Raw genomic sequence first — 26231 nt, 5'->3', positions numbered from 1 at the left:
TGCCGCGGATATTCCAGTGGATAATGGACATGGGGTGAAAAGAGAATGGAGGAATGTGACCAAAGTTGCTGTCAACTCAAAGACTGCTCGGAGCTAGCAACCGACAGCATGGAATGGCATTCAGCCGAAGGCAGAAGATCCTGATCCATAGGTTGGTCAGGAGCAGTCCCTGCCACCAGCCATCGGCCGGTTGACCGGCCACCAGCAGTGCTCCTCGGCGACACAGAAGATGGCCGAGGGCGATTTCCGCCAGGTGGTGCTGTAGAGGGGGCACGCCTTGGCGGAGAAGGAGAGGAACTGGGTTTCTTTGTAGCCTTCTTGGAAGAATGTTGTTTAGATGAAGGAGGAACCGATGGTTGTGAAGCTGCGGTACGTAAAAACTCTTCACGAGTATGCTCTTTTTTCGAAGACTTGGCGTCCGACTTTTGGGCTCGAGATGTAGCAGAACCCGACGAAGGGTGAGCCATAGAGTGGGCAGGCGAAAGTGGTGAGGTTGAACGAGCGATCTTTGCGCTGGCCGATCTGACGACCGTGGTACTAAAGGTGAGGTCGCAAGTCTGCGTGGCCGCCTCCTTTGTTGGCCGAGGAGAAGCAAGGACAGTGCTGTATTTTCCTGTCTGAGGCACGGTGGGCTTGCGACTGGCGAATAATTTTCGAGCAGCAAAGGTCGACACCTTTTCCTTCACCCTTATTTCCTGGATGAGCTTCTCATCCTTAAAAACAGGGCAATCTCGAGAGGAAGCAGCGTGGTCACCCATACAGTTGATGCAGCGAGGGGATGGAGGTGGACAAGCACCCTCATGGGCATCCGGAAATTATCTCATAGCCTGCTTTGATTTTCGATGGGAGTTGAACTGTGTCAAATGTCAAGAAGACAGTGCGGGTTGGAATGATGTTCGTGTCAACCCGTTTCATTACTCTATGAACTGCCGTTACGCCCTGGTCAGACAGATAGTGCTGAATTTCTTCGTCAGACAATCCATCGAGGGAGCGTGTATAAACGACTCCACGCGAGGAATTCAAGGTACGGTGCGGTTCCACCCGGACAGGGAAGGTGTGGAGCAGAGAAGTACGCAGCAATTTTTGTGCCTGGAGGGCACTGTGTGTTTCTAACAACAGGGTGCCATTCCGTAATCTGGAACAAGACTTTACAGGACCTGCTATTGCGTCGACTCCTTTCTGAATAATGAAAGGGTTGACCGTGGAGAAGTCGTGACCTTCATCAGACCGAGAAACAACAAGGAACTGTGGCAACGATGGAAGAACCGTCTGTGGCTGAGACTCAGTATACTTACGTTTGTGAGCAGACTTAGTGGAAGGTGAGGAAACCATTGCGGAAGAATCCCCCACGATTACCAGCGTCTCCGATGGCGCGCTCCTCCCTTGTGGGGGCCCTCTCTGAGGGCACTCCCGCCTTAGGTGATTGTTCACACCTCAGGTCACACCTCCCGACAAACGGACGGAGGGACCAATCGGCATTTTCGGAAGGTATCAGCTCGGGTAATCACCCCTCCCTGGGCCTGGCCGTTACCAGGGGGTACGTACGTGTCCTACCTGTCTACCCGGGGCGGGGAATTACGCGTTACCCCGTCACCGGCTACGCACGAAGGGCGTGGGTCGGCCTTCAGACACGCACAGGGAGGAAGAAAGAGAAAGGGAAAGGAAGGAAGAGAGGTCTCAAACGCCGCAGCGGAGAAAAGAGAAAGAGAAAAGGTAAGGAAAAGAGAAGGACAAAGGAAGGAAGAAGACAGAGAAGGACAAAGGAAGGAAGAAGACAGAGAAGGACAAAGGAAGGAAGAAGACAGAGAAGGACAAAGGAAGGAAGAAGACAGAGAAGGACAAAGGAAGGAAGAAGACAGAGAAGGACAAAGGAAGGAAGAAGACAGAGAAGGACAAAGGAAGGAAGAAGACAGAGAAGGACAAAGGAAGGAAGAAGACAGAGAAGGACAAAGGAAGGAAGAAGACAGAGAAGGACAAAGGAAGGAAGAAGACAGAGAAGGACAAAGGAAGGAAGAAGACAGAGAAGGACAAAGGAAGGAAGAAGACAGAGAAGGACAAAGGAAGGAAGAAGACAGAGAAGGACAAAGGAAGGAAGAAGACAGAGAAGGACAAAGGAAGGAAGAAGACAGAGAAGGACAAAGGAAGGAAGAAGACAGAGAAGGACAAAGGAAGGAAGAAGACAGAGAAGGACAAAGGAAGGAAGAAGACAGAGAAGGACAAAGGAAGGAAGAAGACAGAGAAGGACAAAGGAAGGAAGAAGACAGAGAAGGACAAAGGAAGGAAGAAGACAGAGAAGGACAAAGGAAGGAAGAAGACAGAGAAGGACAAAGGAAGGAAGAAGACAGAGAAGGACAAAGGAAGGAAGAAGACAGAGAAGGACAAAGGAAGGAAGAAGACAGAGAAGGACAAAGGAAGGAAGAAGACAGAGAAGGACAAAGGAAGGAAGAAGACAGAGAAGGACAAAGGAAGGAAGAAGACAGAGAAGGACAAAGGAAGGAAGAAGACAGAGAAGGACAAAGGAAGGAAGAAGACAGAGAAGGACAAAGGAAGGAAGAAGACAGAGAAGGACAAAGGAAGGAAGAAGACAGAGAAGGACAAAGGAAGGAAGAAGACAGAGAAGGACAAAGGAAGGAAGAAGACAGAGAAGGACAAAGGAAGGAAGAAGACAGAGAAGGACAAAGGAAGGAAGAAGACAGAGAAGGACAAAGGAAGGAAGAAGACAGAGAAGGACAAAGGAAGGAAGAAGACAGAGAAGGACAAAGGAAGGAAGAAGACAGAGAAGGACAAAGGAAGGAAGAAGACAGAGAAGGACAAAGGAAGGAAGAAGACAGAGAAGGACAAAGGAAGGAAGAAGACAGAGAAGGACAAAGGAAGGAAGAAGACAGAGAAGGACAAAGGAAGGAAGAAGACAGAGAAGGACAAAGGAAGGAAGAAGACAGAGAAGGACAAAGGAAGGAAGAAGACAGAGAAGGACAAAGGAAGGAAGAAGACAGAGAAGGACAAAGGAAGGAAGAAGACAGAGAAGGACAAAGGAAGGAAGAAGACAGAAGGACAAAGGAAGGAAGAAGACAGAAGGACAAAGGAAGGAAGAAGACAGAAGGACAAAGGAAGGAAGAAGACAGAAGGACAAAGGAAGGAAGAAGACAGAAGGACAAAGGAAGGAAGAAGACAGAGAAGGACAAAGGAAGGAAGAAGACAGAGAAGGACAAAGGAAGGAAGAAGACAGAGAAGGACAAAGGAAGGAAGAAGACAGAGAAGGACAAAGGAAGGAAGAAGACAGAGAAGGACAAAGGAAGGAAGAAGACAGAGAAGGACAAAGGAAGGAAGAAGACAGAGAAGGACAAAGGAAGGAAGAAGACAGAGAAGGACAAAGGAAGGAAGAAGACAGAGAAGGACAAAGGAAGGAAGAAGACAGAGAAGGACAAAGGAAGGAAGAAGACAGAGAAGGACAAAGGAAGGAAGAAGACAGAAGGACAAAGGAAGGAAGAAGACAGAAGGACAAAGGAAGGAAGAAGACAGAGAAGGACAAAGGAAGGAAGAAGACAGAGAAGGACAAAGGAAGGAAGAAGACAGAAGGACAAAGGAAGGAAGAAGACAGAGAAGGACAAAGGAAGGAAGAAGACAGAGAAGGACAAAGGAAGGAAGAAGACAGAGAAGGACAAAGGAAGGAAGAAGACAGAGAAGGACAAAGGAAGGAAGAAGACATAAAAGCAAGGAAGGCAAGGAATGCAGTACATTTACGAAAGGAATGCAGTACATTTACGAGCGTCCGTCTCCGGACGTAGGCACAAACCATACTCCCAGATGGGGAGAAAGAGAAGGAAAGAGCCAGAGGTGAGGGGAGGAGGGGCGAAGATAGGGATGGGGAAGGATGCGGAATGGGAACGTATGCAGCCCGGAAAGGAAGGAAGGCCACATTAGCTCGGGGTCCCGTGCTCGCTACGCACGTATCCACAAAAGAGTTGTGGACCCCCTGGGGGGCGAGCCAGCTGTGTAAACAACTTCAGAGCCCTGGAACACGTCAAGAATCGAGAGGAAGTGACAGTGGAGAGCAGCAGGGTCAACAGTCCTTAGGGCAATGCAGAAGGTCCAGACATGCTTCAACTGAGGAGTACACCATGGAAGTGTACGTGAGTGGACCCCAAGTACAGGTGGTAAAGGGAAGGACTCCAGAGGGAAGGGATCTCTCTCAAACCACAATCTTGAGCCCTGACCTGGACCACCGCTGCAGGAGATGAACTGCTGCAGGTGGGGAAAGGAGACTAATTCGTATGCTCAACAGAACTACGAATGTGTGCAACGTAACTGGCGAGCAATATATCACGTTGGATCCGCAATGGAGGGAGTCCAGCCTCCACCAGGACACTGGTTACTGGACTTCCTAAAAGCTCCTGTCACTAGGCGAACGCCACAGTGGTGCACTGTGTCGAGTAAACGCAATGCTGAGGGTGCTGCCAAACTGTAAACCAGACTCCCATAGTCAGGGCAGGATTGAACAAGAGCTCCGTAGAGCTGCAGCAGCCTAGAGCAATCTACACCCCAATTGGTGTTGTTCAAGCAGTGGAGAACAGTGAAGTGCTGCCAGCACTCCTGTTGAAGTTGACAAAAGTGAGGTAGCGAAGTCACTCAGTCGTCGAAAACCAGTCCTAAGAATCGATACGTCTCCACTGCAGTGAGTGGATCGTCATTAAGATAAAGTTCAGGTTCCGGATGAACGGTACGACGCCGACAGAAGTGCGTAACACATGACTTCATGGCTGAAACCTGGAAGCCATGGGGTAGAGCCCATGGTTGGTTGGTTGTACAAGGGACCGAACTACTCCGTCATCAGTCCCTCCGACCTTAGATTAACTAAAACCGATAAAATCTCACATTAGGAGAGGCAACTACAATGTCCATAAAATGAGAAACTAAGGGAAGGAAGGAAATGGGCGGAAGAAGATGTGAGGGAAAGAAACTGATGTCAGGGGCAGGCAGGCAGGCAGGCAGGCAGGCAGGAGCACAGAAGACAAGAGACACTGAAGACATGAAGACATAACAGACCCCATTACGAAAGGAGTGAGAAGGCAGAGGGTCAGGGTGAACCACCAAGCCCAGTTGAAGCCAATCCATTCGGGGTGAAGGGGAGTAAGAGGGCCTGCCATCCCATACACTCACCGATAAGGTGGAAGGTCCTTCCATTAAATAAAGCTATAAAAGCCCCCCCCCCCATCACGAATAAAATGTAAAACGAGATTCGCCACTGAGGCGTTGTCAGCCAACACCAGGGGTAGCGAGTCTGGAAAGCGAAAAGTCCATCGTAGGGTGGATAAGCTGGGGCAGTCCAATAAGATGTGAGCCACAATCAACATCGATCCACAACAACAGAGGACGGTTCTCAGGATGGAGGAGATAACCGTGAGTCAAAAAAGTACGGCCAATGTGGACCCGGCAGACGGCAGAGGCCTTATGAGAGACCCGTAAGGAGGACGGCCATGGAGTTTTAGAATCCTGAATTGCCCTGAGCTTGTTCAGCGAAGAAAGACTGCTCCATTCTGCATCGGTAGAGCCCATGACTCCGTCTTGGGAATGGCTCCCTGTCGGCGCTTCTCAGCAACACCAGTACTGGAGGAGCAATACAAAATGCAGAGGCCATCCACATACAGAGAAGGGGTGACGGACGGCCTCACAGCTGCTGTTAGGCCATTAATGGCCACTAAAAATAGATACACAATACGGAGCCCTGCAGACTGCCATTTTCCTGAATACAGGGGTAACTATGGGAAGTACCGAATTGGACATGGAAAGTACGAAGCGACAGGAAGTTTCGGATAAAAATCGAGATAGGGCCCCCGAGACACCACTCATACAATGTGGCAAGAGTATGACGTCGCCAGATCGTGTCGTATGCTTTACGTAAGTCAATAGAAGACTGCAACCAGGTGTCTGCGTCTGAAAATGGCTGTTCAGATGGCAGACTCGAGGGACAAGATCATGGTTAGTTGGTTGGTTGGTTGGTTGGTTGAGGTTTAAGGGACCAAACAGCAAGGTCATCAGTCCCTTGTTTCACATGTGGTCCATTCCGCTAATGTGACATCTCAGGAAAGTCAGAACAATAAAAGGGAAAAAGCTAAAAACGTAAAGGGGCAGACATGTTATCAATGGTAAAAACAAAACGAGGGAAGTCCGCAAGAGAACGAACCCAATGCTATGCTGCAGCGGCATAGGCAAGACCACCTGTGACTTAAAAGGTACAACCGCTAGAATGTAGAAAGTACGTATGGGAAAAGGAGACTAACCAAGCCTTAAAAAAGTAAAAAACAGTAAAAGGGGAAGAAAAGAGGATTTCGGTCAGGAAGGTGAATCGGGAATCTCCGAACACTGCTTACAGTGGGAGACACCCAAACACTCACCGCCCTGCGCCAATACCAGAGAGATTAAAAACCTTAAAACTGAGAATAAAAACCACTTTCCCAGAGGAAACCAAGAACCAGAGAGACCATCCGGGAATAGTCAGCCAACATCAAAGGTAAAGTGTGGGGGAGTCTGTACTTAGCACGCAGAGCCAAAAGAAGGGGGCATTCAACGAAAATGTGGGCTACCGACTGGAAGGCTCCACAACCACAAAGTAGGGGTGGCTCATCACGCAAAAGAAAACCATGGGTCAGCCTGCTGTGGCCAATGCTGAGACGACACAGTGTGGTCGAGTCCTTTCGGGAGAGGCGAAAGGAAGAACGCCACAGGCCTGGTGTCACCTTAATCGCATGAAGTTTATTAGACTGGGGAGTAGCCTCCCAAGAATTGGCCCATGATTGTGCGAAGTGGGATTTAATGTGAAGCCGTAAATCCACTGCAGGAGGCGTTATAGAAAACGGGGGTAAGTGACTGCTCTCTAGCCAAACCATCAGCAAGCTCATTACCTAGGAGACCCACATGGCCAGGGACCCAAAGGAACTCAATGGAACAAGCAGAATGGTGAAGATCAGTGAGATGGTCATGGATGGCAGAGAGCAAGGAATGGCGCGAGAAACACCGGTCAATAGCCAGAAGGCCACTCATTGAGTCCGTACATCAAATGCGGGTGTGTTGGGACTGTTTAATAAAGGTAAGGTTCAGGGAAATTGCCATCAATTCCGCAGTAAACACCCCACATGTAGGTGGCAGCAGATGATTTTCCGTTCCAACAGAGGATGTGAAGGCACATCCCACATGATGATCAGATTTAGAGCTATCAGTGTAAAAAACAACAGCATCCCGAAACTCCCATAAAAGTAGGCGGAAAAAGGAACAGAACACCACCGGGGGAATGGAATCTTTTGGACCTCGGTGGAGATCCATCCGAATTCGAGGATGAAGAACTAACCAAGGGGAGGGGGGTGGAGGGGAGGGAGCGTGGAAGGCAGGACAAAGAAGGAAGCTGAAAATCACGGCAAAGAGACAAGGCGGAGCCCAACCGGAAAACCCACCCGAGGGCGGGAGTCGGGTGGGCGACGTCCATGGTCTGGGAACAGGGTAGAATAGGAAGGATGAGTAGGAGAGAAACTGATAGTGAGTGCATACGACACCAGAAGCTGGGACCGCCGAACAGAAAGAGGAGGGATCCCAGCTTCAACCAGGAGACTATCAACAAGGCTAGTAGGGAAGGCACCGGTGGCCAAACGGATACCACGATGATTGACTGGATCCAGCACATGCAGTGTGGAAGGAGCGGCTGAACCATAAACTTGGCAACCATAGTCCAAGCTAGACAGAACTAGAGCACGATAAAGACGGAGGAGGAGGGAACGGCCCGCACCCCAAGAGGAGTGGGAAAGGAAGCGAAGGAAACAGTTTATGGAAACATCCTACCTTCAGATGTCTGATATGGGGCAGCCAAGTGAGCTTGTTGTCAAAAAGAAGACTCGGGAAACGAAACTGTGGGACCACAGGCAATCTGTGGGCATCGAGATAGAGCTCTGGATCAGGGTGGATTGTAGTACAGCGACAGAAGTGGACCACTCGCGATTTTAGAGGAGAGAATTGGAACCCATGTGAGAGGGGCCATGTAGAGGCACGCTGTATAGCTCCCTGGAGCTGCCCCTCTGCAGATGCCATCTAAGAGGAACTAACCCAAATGCAGAAATCATCCACATACAGGGCAGGGGCGACCAAAGGACCGACAGAGGCCACAAGTCCATCGATAACAATGAGGAAAAGGACACTCACGACAGAACCCTGAGGGATGCCCCTTCTCCTGGGTCCGCGGAGAACTAAAAACAGTACCAACTCTAACTCTGAATGGCCGATGGAACAGGAACTGGCGGATAAAAATCGGGAGTGGGCCCCGAAGACCCCACTGATTAAGGGTAAGTAAGATGTGATGGCGCCAGGCCATGTCATAGGCCTTGCGAAGGTCAAAAAACACTGCAACCAAATGGCGGCGCTGGGAAAAAGCCTGCCGAACTGCGGATTCCAAAAGAAGTAAATGATCGATTGGAGACTGTCCCTCTCGAAAGCCACACTGTTTAGGGGACAATAGATCCAGAGATTTGAGGACCCAATTGAGCCTACAGGCTACCATCCGTTAAAGTAACTTACAAACAACATTGGTCAAACTAATTGGCCGATAGCTGTCAACAGATAGGGGGTTCTTACCAGGATTAAGGACAGGAACCACAATGCTATCCCTCCACTGAGAAGGGAAGTCACCCTGGAGCCAGATACGGTTGAACACCTGAAGATATTGCCGGTGTGGAGCACTGAGATGCTGAAGCAGTTGGTTATGAATGGAATCTGGGGTGGGGGCTGTATCATGAGAAGAAGAAAGTGCTAGGAGGGCGCACGTCGGAGACACTAGGTAAGGTGCTCTTCCCCAAATGGCTCACACTACAGAGGAGAAATTTTGTAGTGGAGGTCAAACCCCCCAGAGGGGGACCAAGGGATGCCAAAAGGAGGAGATGATTACGCAACGAAGCCGGATTGTAAAACCAACAGAACCAGGAGGATAGCGGGGATCAACATAAGCAAGGACACCAAGAGAAGGAGAGGAGAGGACGACGGGAAAGGAGCAAGGAGGGGAAGGGGAAGGAAATGCAGCCCTGGAGAGAAATAAGGCTGCAACAGCTCGGGGCCCCGTGCTCGCCACGCACGTATCCACAAAGGAGTTGTGGACCCCCGAGGGGTGGGGGCTAGAAATTCATACGAACAGTTTTGTCAGTGGAAAACTAAAGCCATTGTTGATGCTCCACGAGTAAAGATCGAGACATCGCTGAAGACGCCGCTCAATGAGAACTCTGTGTAGAACTGCAATAGATGGAAAAAATCGTAACGAAAAGGTAGGTGGAGATGCCCAGCGGGAGACAGGCCATTATAGGGTTAATAGCGATAGGAAGACAACACTCAGTACTGAACCCTGAGGCACACAATTTTCCTGGAGAGAGGTGTTCGACAAAGCAGTGATGTGAAAACATTCGCGTACACGACGTGCAAAAGATTTCTTTAAAAGCTGAGCAATGAACGATTACATTTGCATTTCTGTGTGCACAGTATGCAACTGCAAATGTTTAGAAGATCCACTGTACTCACTGTGACGATTAAGACATCAGATACCCGTCCCACGCAGACCACTTGCAGCAAATAAAAACAAGCGTCAACCCAGAATCGATCCTTCGACCTCTTGTACGCCATCCACAGCAACTGCACAGCACCACTGGTAGACAGTTACCGTACACGTTATTACAATGTTGCCAGATCGCCAGGTATTAACGTCCATTTACTGCCCGAAATATGGGTGGGACGAAATTGTCTGAGACACTTATTGCTAGCGTGTGAGGAATCGCGCTGCGAAGCGAGAGTGCGCAAATTTTTTTTCACCCTGTGTAAGCAACGAATGTGTGTGCCATTCGTGTGAGATGCGTGCGGTAGCTACCAGAAATTAACTGTTATTACCATATGCATCCCGAAAAGACCAACGTGCTGTTATTCTCTTCTTAGCTGCCAAAGGACGAACATTGGTAGACATCCGCTGGAAATTAATGCGTATGGAGGCAGCATGTCAGTGTGGTGCTATGCTGCTTCATGATAACGCACGTCCCCATATCGCCAATGGCGTAACGCAGAAGTTAGGCTAACTCAAGTGGGACGCACTAGCACCCGCCCATACCTCTGATCTCTTCACGCGATGACCGCACCTTCAGTCTCTCTAAGGCGTTTCAGGGTCGACCATTCTTGTCGGTCGAGGATGTGCACCAGGCAAATACGAGCCTCTTCACGCAGCAGGACATTTATCATAAGAGGCTCTAGTGCGACAGTGGATTGGATGCCTCAATGATCACCGCGATTTTGCCTGATTGGCTTACCGACTCTGGAATGTACAGACTTCTGAGGAGTAAATTTCTAATTGCGCCTTAAAGAATATTCAACTCAGACAAGCTTATGCGAGTGCAGACCGGCGAATCCCAACTCTGGTATTGGTTCTACAGCTATCAGATAATTGGAATTGCGTGTGCAATGAGACTCATTGTAATGTTTGCTCAACACAGACCACAAATTTGAAAGAAAAGCCGTTTCTTCTGCAATATTGGAGCAGCCCGAGGCCAAGAGAGGTCTTTGTCACGGATCGTTACAGATGACGAAACCTGGGTGTATCACATTGAGTTTTTGTCAATATGAAACACATGCTCTTACACAACGTTGGCTAAAGGCCATACAACATTGAGTATATAGGAAAGTAGTACAGGTAAAAAACACTGACAAATTTTAAACAGTTACTCATAAGAATAAATAGATCCGAGGAAAAATTGTGGGGCATTATTTGCTGAATGCCCCTAGGCGTCTCCAATCGTTTCCCTAAAACAATGTCTGGAGCACAGCTGTCCATGGCTCAGACTAACTTGTGAATTGTAGAAAAAGAAACGTTAAGGCTTGTAAGATGTATTGCTGGCTAACACAGCTGAAGATAGCCTGGACATTTTGAGCAACCAAAATAAAAATGGTGAACTGGAGAAACGACAACCTTAAAGTTTTACGTGAGGAGAAACAGTGAAATCTTATTGCTGCACACAAGTCAGGCAATCATACCGACCGAAGGAATGGCAGAAGGAAGAAAAACATAGGGCAGATTAGAAATAATAGAAAGTCTTACATGCAAGAAACGATAAATTTCGAAGCGTCTAATATCTGGGTGATAGTGGTGGTGGTGGTGGTGGTGGTGATAGAAATCTCAACTTTTCTGCACCTCTGCGCTCTGTAGTAATCTAATTGGGTCTACAATAAGCAAGTTCTCGTATGATTCATACCTAGTGCTAAGCTTAGCCAGGTTACAGAAAACCTAGGAGCCTTGTGCAAAGATTTTGATGGCGAGGACCATGTTTATAGTAGGAGCAGGAAACAGCCTGGCTAGGAATTCGGACTATAGTATTAGGTGTGACCTGGCTGTAATGAAGGGCAGCAGCAGCTCACACTCGTGTGGGGTTTGTGGATGTTTTGCAGCGCCATGGCCAGCCCTGGGTTAATACGGCTGTCAACCGTGTTAACAGAGAGGGGGGGTGGGGGGAGTATCTGTTCACAGAAACAATCTCATATCTGTGCTGTGCCTGTTGATACAATTGGGAGGTGGGGTTACACTAGTTATGGCCTGCACCTGAATAGGAGGGGGACGGATAGCTTAGTTGATCTTCTTGCAGAAAATGTAAGGGGGGTCACATGCACACAAGACAAAGTACTTTTGATTATCAGTCAGAGGGGCACTTTTTAGGTTAGTCAGGTTACAGGCAGAGTATTTAAAGAGATTAAAACAGAACAGTGTCATTATGTCTGTAGCAGTATACAAAGAAAATTTGTCATCAGAACATTAGAGGACTAAAAAATAAGATCGATGAACTTCTTGTATGCCTAGAAAATGGGGTAAATTCTGAAGGTATAGATGTTTTGTGTGTCTGAACGCCATGTAACCGCAGGGATGGACAAAAAAAATTAAAGGATTACAGATTGTCATCTTATTCATGTAGAAACATGGAAAAAGAGTTGCTACTTATATAAAAACTGGACACAAAGTCAAAAATATTGAAATCAATAGTTTTTGTGTAGATCAGATACTTTAAGCATGTGCTTTTGAGTTGCTACTGCAATATACTTCTCTAGAAATTTTAACAATCTACAGATCCCCTCAAGTTAACTTTCAGCTATTCATGAAAAATCTAGAGGCATTACTGAGCTACCTGTCAGATAAAAGGTGTTGATTTTAATTAAGATTTCTCAAAAGATACAGATAGGAAAAAGAGCAAGAATCTTTGGTTGTTTCAATCTAGTATCTGTTTTAAATTTTCCAACTCGTGTGCAGCAGGATAGAAGGTCACTTATCGATTTTCATAGACAGTGCTCAGGCAGATACTACGTGTACCCAGTTAACACGCTACCTGATCATGACGCACAGTTAATGGAAATAACATAGCACCTTGCAGGATTCAGGCAGGTTCATATAAGGCAGGGAGGCTTATTAATGCGAACAGGATACAGAGTTTTAAGTGCAGCCTAGAAGAGGTAGAATGGGATAAAGTATACACAGAAAATGATGCCAAATTCAATTTATTCCACCGTAAATTTGTCTCAGTATTTAAGAGTTGCTTTCCTGAAAAGTTATCCAAAAGAGCCATTACAAAGTAAAGTAAGCCATCGATTACTAAAGGAATTAAGATATCTTGTAAGAGGAAGAGGGATATATATGGACAGGCCAGAAGTCAAGATCCGACGTTACTTACTACAAAAGATACAGTAATATTTTAAGGAAAGTCATTAAGAAGTCGAGAAGCTTGTGTTCTGCTGATAAAATTAAGACTATGGAAAATTGTCAAACGGGAGATGGGGCAGCCTGACAGTACACAGCATACCATAGCAATAAAGCTAAATGATTTGAGTGATAATTCCCAAGTTGTGTTTTCAACAATCACTTACTGAATGTGGCAGAAAAAATAGGGTTAAAGGGTTCAGTTGAAGCAAAAAATGTTAAAAATGTCATTCCAGGACTTTAGGCCTTTAGAAATAGCACCAACATCCCCATTGAAATTAAGGAAACCATAAATATATCGAAAAACAAGAGCTCATGTGGTGGTGATGGAGTGTAAATTTTGAAGTGTTCTAATTAAATAAGTGGAGTCCTTAACGATATATGTAATGCTTCGCTGGCACAGAATTTTTCCAGACAAATTGAATAACGCAATTGTCAAACCTCTTCAGAGGACAAGAGTGACAATTATAGACCAATCTCGTTGCGGACTTCATTTTCTAAAATATTCGAGAAAGTTATGTATTCAATAGTCTCACATTTAAGTCAAAATAATTTACTCAGCATGTCACAGTTCGGATTCCAGAAGGGCTACTCGACTGAATGCTGTCTACACATTTACCCATCAAGTAGTACAGGCTCTAAATAAATTATCGCCACTTGGTATTTTTGTGATCTCTCCAAGACATTTGACTGTGCAGATCATGTCACACTCTTAGAAACTCTCAGGTTTTATGGAATTTAGGGCTATACACACAGCTGGTTTGAATCATACTTTATCAACAGAAAGCAAAAAGTTGTGCTGAATAGCACAAATATTGGGAGGGTGGTAAATTCTAGTGAATGGGAAGTTATCACAAAGGGAGTCCCACTGTGATCAATTTTGGGTCCTCTGCTGTTCCTTATTCACGTGAATGACCTAAACGTTCAGGAAGTGGAAATACACTCCTGGAAATGGAAAAAAGAACACAGACACCGGTGTGTCAGACCCACCATACTTGCTCCGGACACTGCGAGAGGGCTGTACAAGCAATGATCACACGCACGGCACAGCGGACACACCAGGAACCGCGGTGTTGGCCGTCGAATGGCGCTAGCTGCGCAGCATTTGTGCACCGCCGCCGTCAGTGTCAGCCAGTTTGCCGTGGCATACGGAGCTCAATCACAGTCTTTAGCACTGGTAGCATGCCGCGACAGCGTGGACGTGAACCGTATGTGCAGTTGACGGACTTTGAGCGAGGGCGTATAGTGGGCATGCGGGAGGCCGGGTGGACGTACCGCCGAACTGCTCAACACGTGGGGCGTGAGGTCTCCACAGTACATCGATGTTGTCGCCAGTGGTCGGCGGAAGGTGCACGTGCCCGTCGACCTGGGACCGGACTGCAGCGACGCACGGATGCACGCCAAGACCGTAGGATCCTACGCAGTGCCGTAGGGGACCGCACCGCCACTTCCCAGCAAATTAGGGACACTGTTGCTCCTGGGGTATCGGCGAGGACCATTCGCAACCGTCTCCATGAAGCTGGGCTACGGTCCCGCACACCGTTAGGCCGTCTTCCGCTCACGCCCCAACATCGTGCAGCCCGCCTCCAGTGGTGTCGCGACAGGCGTGAATGGAGGGACGAATGGAGACGTGTCGTCTTCAGCGATGAGAGTCGCTTCTGCCTTGGTGCCAATGATGGTCGTATGCGTGTTTGGCGCCGTGCAGGTGAGCGCCACAATCAGGACTGCATACGACCGAGGCACACAGGGCCAACACCCGGCATCATGGTGTGGGGAGCGATCTCCTACACTGGCCGTACACCACTGGTGATCGTCGAGGGGACACTGAATAGTGCACGGTACATCCAAACCGTCATCGAACCCATCGTTCTACCATTCCTGGACCGGCAAGGGAACTTGCTGTTCCAACAGGACAATGCACGTCCGCATGTATCCCGTGCCACCCAACGTGCTCTAGAATGTGTAAGTCAACTACCCTGGCCAGCAAGATCTCCGGATCTGTCCCCCATTGAGCATGTTTGGGACTGGATGAAGCGTCGTCTCACGCGGTCTGCACGTCCAGCACGAACGCTGGTCCAACTGAGGCGCCAGGTGGAAATGGCTTGGCAAGCCGTTCCACAGGACTACATCCAGCATCTCTACGATCGTCTCCATGGGAGAATAGCAGCCTGCATTGCTGCGAAAGGTGGATATACACTGTACTAGTGCCGACATTGTGCATGCTCTGTTGCCTGTGTATGTGCCTGTGGTTCTGTCAGTGTGATCATGTGATGTATCTGACCCCAGGAATGTGTCAATAAAGTTTCCCCTTCCTGGGACAATGAATTCACGGTGTTATTTCAATTTCCAGGAGTGTAGTACTTTTGCAGATGACACGAGTGTTAAAACAAATCCCATTTCACAAAAAGCAGCTGAAGATATTGTTAAGGATGTCTTTCAAAGAATTAAGTGTTTCTCAGAAAATGGACTACCTGAATTTCGAAAAAACTCACTATATCCAGCTACGTACACCAAATAGTCATACCAACAATTGATGTAGCATATGAACAGCGCTCAATTAACTTGAACGGGAAGAAGCATATTGCTGAGCTTCTCAAAGAATTAAGTTTAGCTTCTTTCGTAAAATCGCTAGTCTTGGTAATAAACAGATAAGCCTAACGTACTTTTCATATTTCTTCTCAATGTTGTCTTATCGACTAGTTTTCTGGGGTAACTCACCATTTAGACACAAAGCACTGATTGCACAAAAGAGAGCGGTGAGAATTATTAGTGGTGTTCACCTAAGGACGGCATGTAGGCACCTTTTCAAGGAGTTACGTATTTTAACTGCACCATCAGAGTACATATATTCGCTAATGAAATTCGTTACAAATAAGCCATCTCAATTCGCGAAGAACATTGATATTCATACGTACAACACTAGAGGGGAAAAAATTACCTTTCCTATCAGTTATTGAAGCTGTCAGTTGCTCAAAAAGGATTACATTATTCAACAACAAACACCTTTGATCATTTGCCTAACAACAAAGTGTCTGGCACGTAGCAGATGAAGTTTTATATCTAGCTTAAAATCATTTCTTTTTTACAACTATTCCATGGACGAGTTTGTTTCAGACCTGGTAAAAAAATTTACCTCTAAATTAGTTGCACGTGTAGAACTAAAAAAAATCAGTAATATTAATACTGGCACTATTCATGTGTGTATATGTATCTTTGAATCTGAGTTGTTCCACATCATATCGATAAAATAATCGGAAAATTGTCTACGGAACATGACATCACTAAAACTAAAACTTACCTTATCAGCCATGATTCAGCAAATGCTAACGGCGACGACCTGAAAAATAACGAACAGGAATTCAGTACAACCTTAACAGCTTTGGCGACAAACGAAAGGAGGCAAAATCCGGAATATCAGTCTTTCTTTAAATTCAGAAAAAATGCTGTACTATACAGTGTTCGATGTAATAAACCTACTGGATACGAATAATTTTGCACTGATTTTTACGCAAATTTTCAAGAGCTCTAAAGAAAATTTACGCACGAATTAGGGCACGAGTGTGCATATGACGACAAAACCGTGTGTAACAGTACGATATTCCAATTAATATTCGTCAATCTATTTAACACCAGTACTTCAAACACTGATATGTGCTAGTTTTAGCAACAATTTCATTTTTAGAATACGTTATTATTCTGCCACAGTATGGACTTAAAACTGTTTCCATCAGGTTAACTCAACAGTGTTTAATGCCATATTCCACTAAATTGTAGAGTTCCATCCCTAAACGTGGATTACTGACGTTTCAGACAAGCGTCAAGGAAGATATGCATGGTGTAAGGTTGCTCATCAGCATCAGCCCATCATGAGTACGAAAGTACTTTTTCCATTCTCAAGTTAACCACTTACATATGAACATTTAAACACACCCTATTAAGTGTGGGCTGTCTATTTCTAATAAAGTGCATTACATTGGAACACAGTACCATTTACAGCAAATCTCAAATATTCACCCATTATAAGGTAGACGAATATTCATGAAAACTACTGTTAGTGGAAGACACGGTCAGGACACGCCATAAGGTGGCGGGGGTAGAAATAATTTTTGCGGAAGTGCAGCGAGATGTAATCAAAATAAATGTGTGGGTAATATGATGGACATCCAATAATTAGCACTTCGTTGGGAATAGTGTTCTCCAACGTACATCGTTGGAGAAGACCGCGCGAGAGACTCCTCTCAGCAATGTACATGTCCCGAGAACCTCTTAATCACACAAAATAGCTACGTTGCCCGCTACAGAAAAAAGTCAGCAGCCGACTGGTCAATGAAAGTCAATCCATTACGAGGAATAATGGAACCGTGAAATTCGGAAGTCAGCAGTATTAAGGGGGATTTGGTGGACTGCATTACACCTGCGACATTTGATTTCATTATATGGGCAAAATACTCCGCAAGGCACGTAAAAGTTTTACAAGTAATCTTCCCACGCAGCTTCCGTGATTTTTATAGGAAACTAAGGAGGGACTGGAAGTTGTGGGTGTCAGAGCGAGGATACTGTGTAGTCACCGAGATGTCAGTGTTGAGATATGAGCTGAGACTGCGAAGAGTAACGCTTCTTTCCAAATTATCCTCGTGTGCGCGGGATAAGGAAGAATGGGATGTAGTGTCAGTTGCTTCGACAATGTCAGGCGGAAGTGTAGTTCAATTGAACGGCTGAAGACCGGTGTGTGGCGTCAACATGAAACTACTCCGGGAACAGTCTGAAGTCACACGCGTAATGCACGAATTGAAGCTAGGCTGCTATACTAAATCTTGTGGCCGTATTACTAAGAATAGCCTGGCCGCTACGATACTTTACGTCGTTGCATTAAACCTGTCAGCCATAAATTTAGTTCTACATATGTCATTAAAGAACATCAAATCGCCATGAAGGCATCACAGCTAGGTAGAATCACTGTTTACACTGCTAATAATGCAAACTGAACTTCGTATTCGGTGAAGCGATTAAGATTAAAGTCGGACACGGTGAAATTTACTCAATATTCCGACCTGACGAGACTACTCTGAATAAGACTAGATGTGCTTTTCACTGATTCAACATTTGAGAATTTTAAAGTGCACTCATCTAGATTTCGTTCTAGATAAAATTGCCTGAGGATAATCTGCATATATGCTATTCTCGAAAAACTAGATAATACCTTGAATCACAAGAGCGTAAACGCTCGCTAGAGCTTGCTGTGGGTAAACTGTACGAAAATTAAGAAAAGCTCCGTTCAGTCTCCACAGATTCCACATAGGTTACTTATTACTCCATACACAATTTTCGTCGGATACGTTACTGCAGTAGAAGCTTCATGCAGTGACGAAATTCATAGTCACGCAACAGATTCTGTGGCAGTTTATTATTCTTTAGACACTTTTAAACCTGTCACTATGTTTAAGGTTTAAGATATAGTTAGCAGCTTGAGTGGGTCTTCGCGTAACTACAAAACTGAAGGGACTTGCAACCGGGTGGAGCAAATAGCCTTTCGTTTTCAGCAATAGCATTCAGTTTCCTGCTAAAGCTGCCAGTTGGCTTGTTTAGAGAGCCACAGTCCACTAATTACGCCCAAAATTTAAACATCCTGAATAATAAGTAGCGGTGGGGATGGGTAGGGGGAGGGAGGGGGGAGGGGGGAAAGGGTCGACCGAAGAGTCCGATCCCACCCGTCGGCTTTGGCCCGTGACTTAAGGCTGATGTGTGTGACGTCACGACGGCGCTGAATTTAGTTTGTGAGAGTGGTGTGTTTGTAACGTTTTGATGCGATCGGTGGTGCTCTCTGGTGGTGTGTTAGGTGATGTTTTCGGTTTAGTTTGCAAGTGTGGCGTCGTGTGTGAATTTTGGTAAATTGCTTTTTTGTGTCTGACAGGGTCAACAGTTTTCGGTTGTCGGCTATTATGTGGGACAGTGCGTTGTCTCTAATAAAACTTCAACTATTCGGATTTTTGGACGAAGTCGTGAAGTGATCAGTATGTCGTGAAGAAATGAGGCTTACTTAAAGTTCCGGCGTCTCGGACCAGGGACGGCTGTATGTGGAGATGTAAGGATAACAGGTGAAGGGAAGTGTTCGATTCCAATGTGTCGCTGTGAATGTTGGTATTGGTATCGGGAGATGTTTTTGAGCTATATAGGTCAAGGGAAGTGTTAGGTCCTAATTTATGGGATCTAGAGCTTCTGTTGAGCTATATAGGTCAAAGGAAGTGTCCGATTCCAGATGATATTGTGTTTAGTGGTACTTGGGGAGTTTTGTGATGTCTTTTTCGTCGTTTTGCGTGGTGGTGTATGGGGGTGGGTGTCTAAATTTGTTTATATTTAGTTTGTCCCCACCCAAAAACCCCCTATTTGCCGCGCTTGTCCCGTTAGTGTCATTAGGCTTTTTGTGGAACGTGTGTGTTTTTCGATGTATTTTCGTCCTCATAATGGGTACGTAACGAATTTATATGCGCCATATTGTAATCGTGGTTTATGGTCGTTTCCGCCATATTTGTGACGTCATGGGTCAAAGCAGACGGGCGGGATCCCTACGTCATCAAAATTAATCACTCTTCGAGAGCCAAAATGTGTAAAATACGCAGTCTAAGGAGTCTAAGAATTTTAGGCTGCATTCATTGGCTTAGGGAACCCAACGTTTACTTTCTATGCTAACCTAGGCTCTGCCTACGCCAGAGATCAGCGTCTTCGCAAACTAGGTAATAAAACCGTATATTCTGTCTGCACACTCAGATCACACGCCACAACATTACCCCGCAAGTCAAAACCGTCGTTCGATGCAGGTAAGGCACCAACCCACTTCCTGACATGAGCAGTACGTCCGTTTTGGACGAATTTGCCATTCAGGCATAAATATCTAGTAAATTAACTTGTTATGGAAAGAATGACTTTGCAAAATAAAATTATCCTGCAACACATTTTTCGGAAGAATGAGTAAGCCAGTCCAAATCGCTGTTGCCACCAACAGTCAAAGTAACGAAAATTTAGTAAGGCAAGTCAATTGCTTACTAATAACGAAATTAACGCTTGCGTTCTACAACATTTTCACTGCACGAGTTTGCTGATTTTTGTGATAAAATCAAATTTATGTTACATTAGATACTAATACAACGTAACAATGGACTGTGGCAATTACACAGCAAGTAACCTATGCACAGAAAAGTGCTTTGAATATGTGGTGTATATCTTGGACCCTCAAACAAGTATGTAGAAAACTTAACATATTAACAGCAGCTTCACAAAGTATACATAAAAATATGTAATCTCTCTCTCTCTCTCTCTCTCTCTCTCTCTCTCTCTCTCTCTCTCTCTCTCTCTCTCTCTCACTCTCTCTCACTCACTCACCCCCCTCCCTCCCTGCCCCAAAGAGTTTGTTGCTTAGAACGGATTACCATTTTTAAATTATAGCACTAGGATCAAAAGTAATAGTTATTCACAGCCGAACTTTACTGCTTCCCAGAAAGATGTGCAGCTATAAAAATATTGTATTTCGTGCTATGTGAATTAAAGATGCTGATAAAAACCGTGTGAAATCTAAATTTTTTGTTGACAATTTGTACGCAGACAAATTTATAAGCATTCATAGCTAATTTAAATGCAAATTGAGACTGATTATAAAGCCAATCACGTAGGCTAGCCATATTTTCATTGAGAAAAAGTACTGCATCTTTTAATGTCACTGATGGAACAAATTTTAGGTCCAGTCTTCGTCAAAGCACTGCATGCTCAGAACTTTTACTGGACTGTACGACTCAAAATATTTCTATCACGCAGACTACGGCAAGTTTAGGATTTGCAGTACACTTTACAATAACGACCATAATAGGTTTTTTAAACCTACGTTATCTTTTACTACAATTTTCTCGACGATTAGTAGCAGAACTTGACAAATGACATACTCAGTGCTCGCCATCTGGCAGTAATTCACTTCTGAAGATACTTCTTACCTGTAAACTTGAAGCAAGAGCTGGAAGATGTAACTAACGCGCTGGCCTACACAGCACGGACCCTACTAGCAGCTAGACAGCTGCGCGTCAAACTGAGCACACTGACAGCTAGAGAGCTGCGCGTCAAACTGCAAGGTGTGAACAGGAAGGCTTCCAGTGAAGCTCTAGGGCGACAGCAGCGCCTCCACATCGGTTACCAATTTCTCGTTACAGGTGTCACTCTACACGAAGTCACGTCTACAAATTCCTGGAGACGGTCTTTCGCTCCAAATTCGTGGAAACTGGGGCAAGTAGCCGGTAGCTGGAGGAGTTAAATTAACAGAATTGCCATTTCTTCCTCGAAAGCGTAACTCATAATCGTATGATGAACGGACCAACGCCCCTGTAGCCAGAAGCGTCACAGAAATGTAGCGCTAGTTGCACTTAGACGAAAGAACTACAGAAAGACGTGGTGAAAATATCCACTCGATCTAATGCAAATGTGGATAAATGAAGGGTAATGCCTACAATAATTAAATAAAACCCCTGTAGTATCCGATTAGGGGTGATGATCTGGAACACCACACTCTCTTTCCTATCTTTTATTCTACATTGCTTGGTCTGCTGTTTTCGTGATTTGGAAAATACGCAGGGTGTTTCAGAGGAATAGCAAATATTTTAGGAGGTGCTGGTATCGATTAATTCTAATAAAAATGGCTCGGAGCACTATGGGACTTAACATCTATGGTCATCAGTCCCCTAGAACTTAGAACTACTTAAACCTAACTAACCTAAGGACAGCACACAACACCCAGCCATCACGAGGCAGAGAAAATCCCTAACCCCGCCGGGAATCGAACCCGGGAACCCGGGCGTGGGAAGCGAGAACGCTACCGCACGACCACGAGATGCGGGCAATTAATTCTAATAAAACATTCCATTTTACTGTTGTTGATCGCAGAAATACAACGGTTGCAAAGTAACCAAGACGCTGACACAAGGTGTTAAGCAAAAGCAAATGATTAAGTTCGAAGTTGATTTTCATAAAGTGCACCTCCGACTTAAGTGCACTTTAGAATTCTCTTAAGAAAACCACATGTAGCTCTTCTGAGGTGCTCTTGACGTTATTTCTTAGGCAGCACTTTAAATAATCCGAACGATCAATTAGTCTCTTGTATTCACTCTTTATTTGTGTATTTCGCCTTTCCAACAATCCCCACAAGTAAAAGTCTAAGGGCGTATGTCCAGGGATCTTGGCAGCCAGGAAACGTCACCATTTCTGTCAGGAAACGTCACCATTTCTGTCGAACCATCTTCCAAGGATATACAGAAGAGCTACAAGCGGTGTTGTCAAGATGATTCGAAATTGATTTGAAAATGGAAGTGGAATTTACGAAAATCAACTTGGAACTTAATTTTTTTGCCTTTGTTAACTACCTTCTGTATTTATTTGAGTTACACTCTAACAGCTGTATCTCTGTATCCAATAAAATTTAGTCATGTTACATGCATTGTTTTATTCGACATAATCTATATTACCGCCTCCTATAGTTTTTACTATTCCTCCTGAAATACGTTGTAATTTAACTTTATAGGATGACGCCTATCAGTCGTCAAAGCTGTCGGTTAACCTAAGGGAGAAAAGTAGTGTGCGCCGTCTGATTGTATATCGTGTAAAAATTGTTATGAATGTTCTTTATTTTAACTTCTCTACGTGTTTTATTTCCTCAGGTGTCATTTGGGGACCCACCCAGTATTTGCCTAAAACAGCGTGGTAAACGGCCTAAAACTATAGTCGCGCTGGCCAGTGTACCAGACCAACAGTTGTTAATCCGTTGTGTGGGTTCGATCCGCGTCTGGGACACCTCTCTGTTTTGTGAGCAAACGATCTGTGTGTTAACCTATACCATTAGGCACCAAGTTGAAAGGGGCCCAAGTTCAAAATTTTGTATGGGAGGTGTATTATAATTAATAGCAAAAACTGACACGGGTGAAAGTATTCGAGAACAGAAGCAAAAACGTTCGAACAGACATGAGTCTGCAAACGAGCCGTTTTGAAACTTCCTGGCAGATTAAAACTGTGTGCCGGACCGAGACTCGAACTCGGGACCTTTGCCTTTCGCGGGAAAGTGCTCTACCATCTGAGCTACCCGAGCATGACTCACGGCCCGGGCGTGAGACGTGCTTGGGTAGCTCAGATGGTAGAGCACTTTCCCGCGAAAGGCAAAGGTCCCGAGTTCGAGTCTCGGTCCGGCACACAGTTTTAATCTGCCAGGAAGTTCCATATCGACGCACACTCCGCTGTAGAGTGAAAATCTCATTCTGGGGCTGTTTTGAGATTATTGCGACACGGTTGTTACAAGCTACCACTGACTTCAGCACCAAATATTGTCGTAGTTGGTATAAATCTGCTTGAAGTGCTAACTTTTCAACTAAGTCTCCATCTAATTGGACACAAATTACACCAAAAGATGAAGTTTTGATCTTAGCGTCCGTTTCTTTTACTGTGTATTGTGCACAGATTTGATTATATTATTACACAAAAAACAGTCTTATTAACAGCTATCCTTATACTGTTGTAAGTGTCCGAATCCTCTTGATTTTAACTGTATCTGTAGCTAGTGGCGAAAGAAGTTTTTCAAAACTGAAGATATACCTTAGTTCAACACTTTCTCTAGAACGACTGTGTGAACGATCAACTTTTTGTCTGACAGTGATACCTTGCGGTCAACAGATTCAGATTCTATTTTGAAAGATTTCACTAAGTTAAATCCTAAAAAATGTCAATATAATGTTTTTGTCCAGGGGAGAAATTGTTAGTACATACGTTGAAGATGATGATGATGATGATGATGATGATGTTTGGTTTGTGGGGCGCTCAACTGCGTGGTTATCAGCGCCCGTACAATTATCCAATCTTTGCTCACTCCAATTTCGCCACTTTCCTGGATGATGATGAAATGATGAGGACAACACAAACACCCAGTCATCTCGAGGCAGGTGAAAATCCCTGACCCCGCCGGGAATCGAACCATACGTTGAAGAACTATAGCTGATACACATGGGTTTATATTTCTTTTCCGTATCTCACACACATTTATGTTTTAATTTTCAGTTGCATTCATAAAAATCTTTCTTAGTTTTTCAAAAAAAATGGCCCTGAGCACTATGGGACTTAAAATCTGAGGTCATCAGTCACCTAGAACTTAGAACTACTTGAACCTAACTAACCTAAGGACATCACACACATCCATGCCCGAGGTAGGATTCGAACCTGCGACCGTAGCAGTCACGCGGTTCCGGACTGAAGCGCCTAGAACCGCTCGGCCACCACGGTCGGCCTTTAGTTTTAAAGTTTTAAAATACTTTGATGGCAAATGTTATATAATTTAATTGTTAACTGATGATTTTTCTTCACACGTAACGGACAACTTACAGAATTAAACAGTGTCTTATGTTTAACACGTCAATACAAAGTGAAATGATATTTTTGAATTTCAGACACACTTTTTTCGACAGAAAGTGAATTAATTTGCAACTATAGGAATTGAAAATTCAATTATTCAAGTAAAACACAATAAATTGTTTTTGTTTTCACTGGTTCAACTTAGTCTAAAAGATTGCAAATTTTTACTTAAGCTAGAAAAATTCAGTAGGTTCAGTTATATATATAAAATAATGTACTTTGGCTAAAGCTTTTAAAGATCTCGGGAATTCCCTTATATGGCAATGAGTTATTCCTTTTCCTAATACTGAGCACGTGAAAAGAATCAAAAGGATTGTTTCTATTAGAGAGGAATGTCTAAGTAGTATTTATTTTAAAGGAAAAAAACTACGTATTTCCACTATCACTACATTGAAATTTATTTTTAAATGTCTTCCCAGAAGCCCAAGAAACTGCAACTAACTTATGGGTAGGAAGGGAGGGGTGGGGGTGTCGAATAAGAAATCGCTTGTGTGGAAAAATGTTCTGGAACCGAGTTTGACTATAGGTAAATTTTAAATCTGTGTTGCATGGAATACTTACTTTGATGTATGCCTGTACAGCACTTAAGAAAACACTAACTGCAGAAGGATATAATAACAGATGAACAGTATTGTGTACTGCGTGCCATAGACGAACAGTTCGGAGACGATGATTGTTTGCATTATAATGATTATTCAGCCTGTCATAAAATAGCATCTGTAAGGCTATGTTTTGTGGATAATAATACTACTGAAATGGACTGGCCTACCCGCGGTCCCTACCTGAACCCAAATTGAATACCTTTGGGATAAGTTAAAACGTCTACTTCGCTCCTAACCCCAGTGTCTAAAATGACCTTCTCTGGTTTCGGTTCTTTTGGAAGTACAGACTGTCATTCCTCTAAAGACATTCAGATAACCTCACTGTAAGTGTCTCCAGGAGAATTTAGGCCCTCATAAAGGCGAAGAGGGACACACCCCTTAGTAATGTCCACTAATAGGTGTCCAGATATTTTTGATCAGATAGTGTATACAGCCTTTTTTATATCATGGACCAATAGAGCAAGCCGAATTTCACACTATCATAAAATACTTTACTGTCTAAGACTGGATGTACGACTCAATTCGTTTCGTAGATGCCAATGTTGTTTCATTTCAGTGCGACTTCGCTATGGGGACTTCATGCATAAAACTCAGACTCGAATATATAGGGGTAATGTGCATACAGATTTAGAAATATTAGTGACTAAACAATGTCCATATTACTGACAGCTCCAAATTATGAAGATTTTTTACCTCTGATTTAAAATATCTATTCCAGCTGCTGGTAACGTAACTGAGAGTTACTGGACAGTAACAGATAAGGAAAGTGATAAATGGTCGGTTAGTCTAAGATTACAGTTGTCAACAAACGCGAAAGCGTTGTCTGAGAAGCACGTGCCGTATCATACAACGGCAAAGGGGTGTCGGAATCATGAAGGATAACCCAGAATATCTTCGCACTGAACTCTTGTAACAACGTCTGAGAGACCGGAAAACCTGCGCAACAATGAGTGTAGTTTGATACACCTGGAAAAAAGATCTTTAGAAAACAATACATTACTACGCCAGCTTAGAAAAACCAAGAACGTCATAACAATTCAATGTTCAATAAATAATTATTCAAAATTTAAGAGAGTCCCAAAAAACGAATCCCCTGAAGAAAGAACCTCATCGTCAAGAAATTCTACGGATCAGTGGATGGAAGCGGTAGAGAACAAACACATACCTATACAACAAAAAAGGAACAGAATGGCAGTGAAGTAACATTAACGGCAATGAAAATGAGGGGAGCTCAAGTGAGATGGAAGTGTACAACATAACCGAAGAAAAGAGATCCCCTGTTAGAAAGACGAAAGGTAAAGACAAAAATTGACTGTGATTCAGGGAGAGGGCAAGACAGATACCGCGAAATACTCGTATAGTGACATAACGCATGATGAAGAGACGCACAAAAAATACTGAAAACTAAAAAATTTGTATCTGGGCAAAACGCAGTACAAAATCAGATTCTGGAAAGGGAGTCG

At 44.6% G+C, this 26231-nt stretch overlaps 1 protein-coding gene across 1 annotated transcript in view; it reads right to left on the bottom strand.

Moving 5' to 3' along the window:
* LOC126184107 (uncharacterized) overlaps positions 1 to 20840 on the bottom strand; it is a 65656-nt gene extending 44816 nt beyond the window's left edge. Inside the window, exons 1-2 of the mRNA XM_049926470.1 lie at positions 20722 to 20840; positions 16041 to 16079 (exon numbers count right to left, since the gene is read on the bottom strand). Of these exons, the coding sequence (XP_049782427.1) occupies positions 16041 to 16052 (12 nt within the window). The 5' untranslated portion in view covers positions 16053 to 16079; positions 20722 to 20840. The remainder of the gene's footprint in view (positions 1 to 16040; positions 16080 to 20721) is intronic.
* Between the last annotated feature and the right edge of the window lie 5391 nt (positions 20841 to 26231).

The sequence above is a fragment of the Schistocerca cancellata genome, chromosome 4 (genome assembly GCF_023864275.1).
Source record: "Schistocerca cancellata isolate TAMUIC-IGC-003103 chromosome 4, iqSchCanc2.1, whole genome shotgun sequence".
NCBI classification, from domain to species: domain Eukaryota; kingdom Metazoa; phylum Arthropoda; class Insecta; order Orthoptera; family Acrididae; genus Schistocerca; species Schistocerca cancellata.
This window is presented reverse-complemented; position numbering and strand designations above follow the sequence as displayed.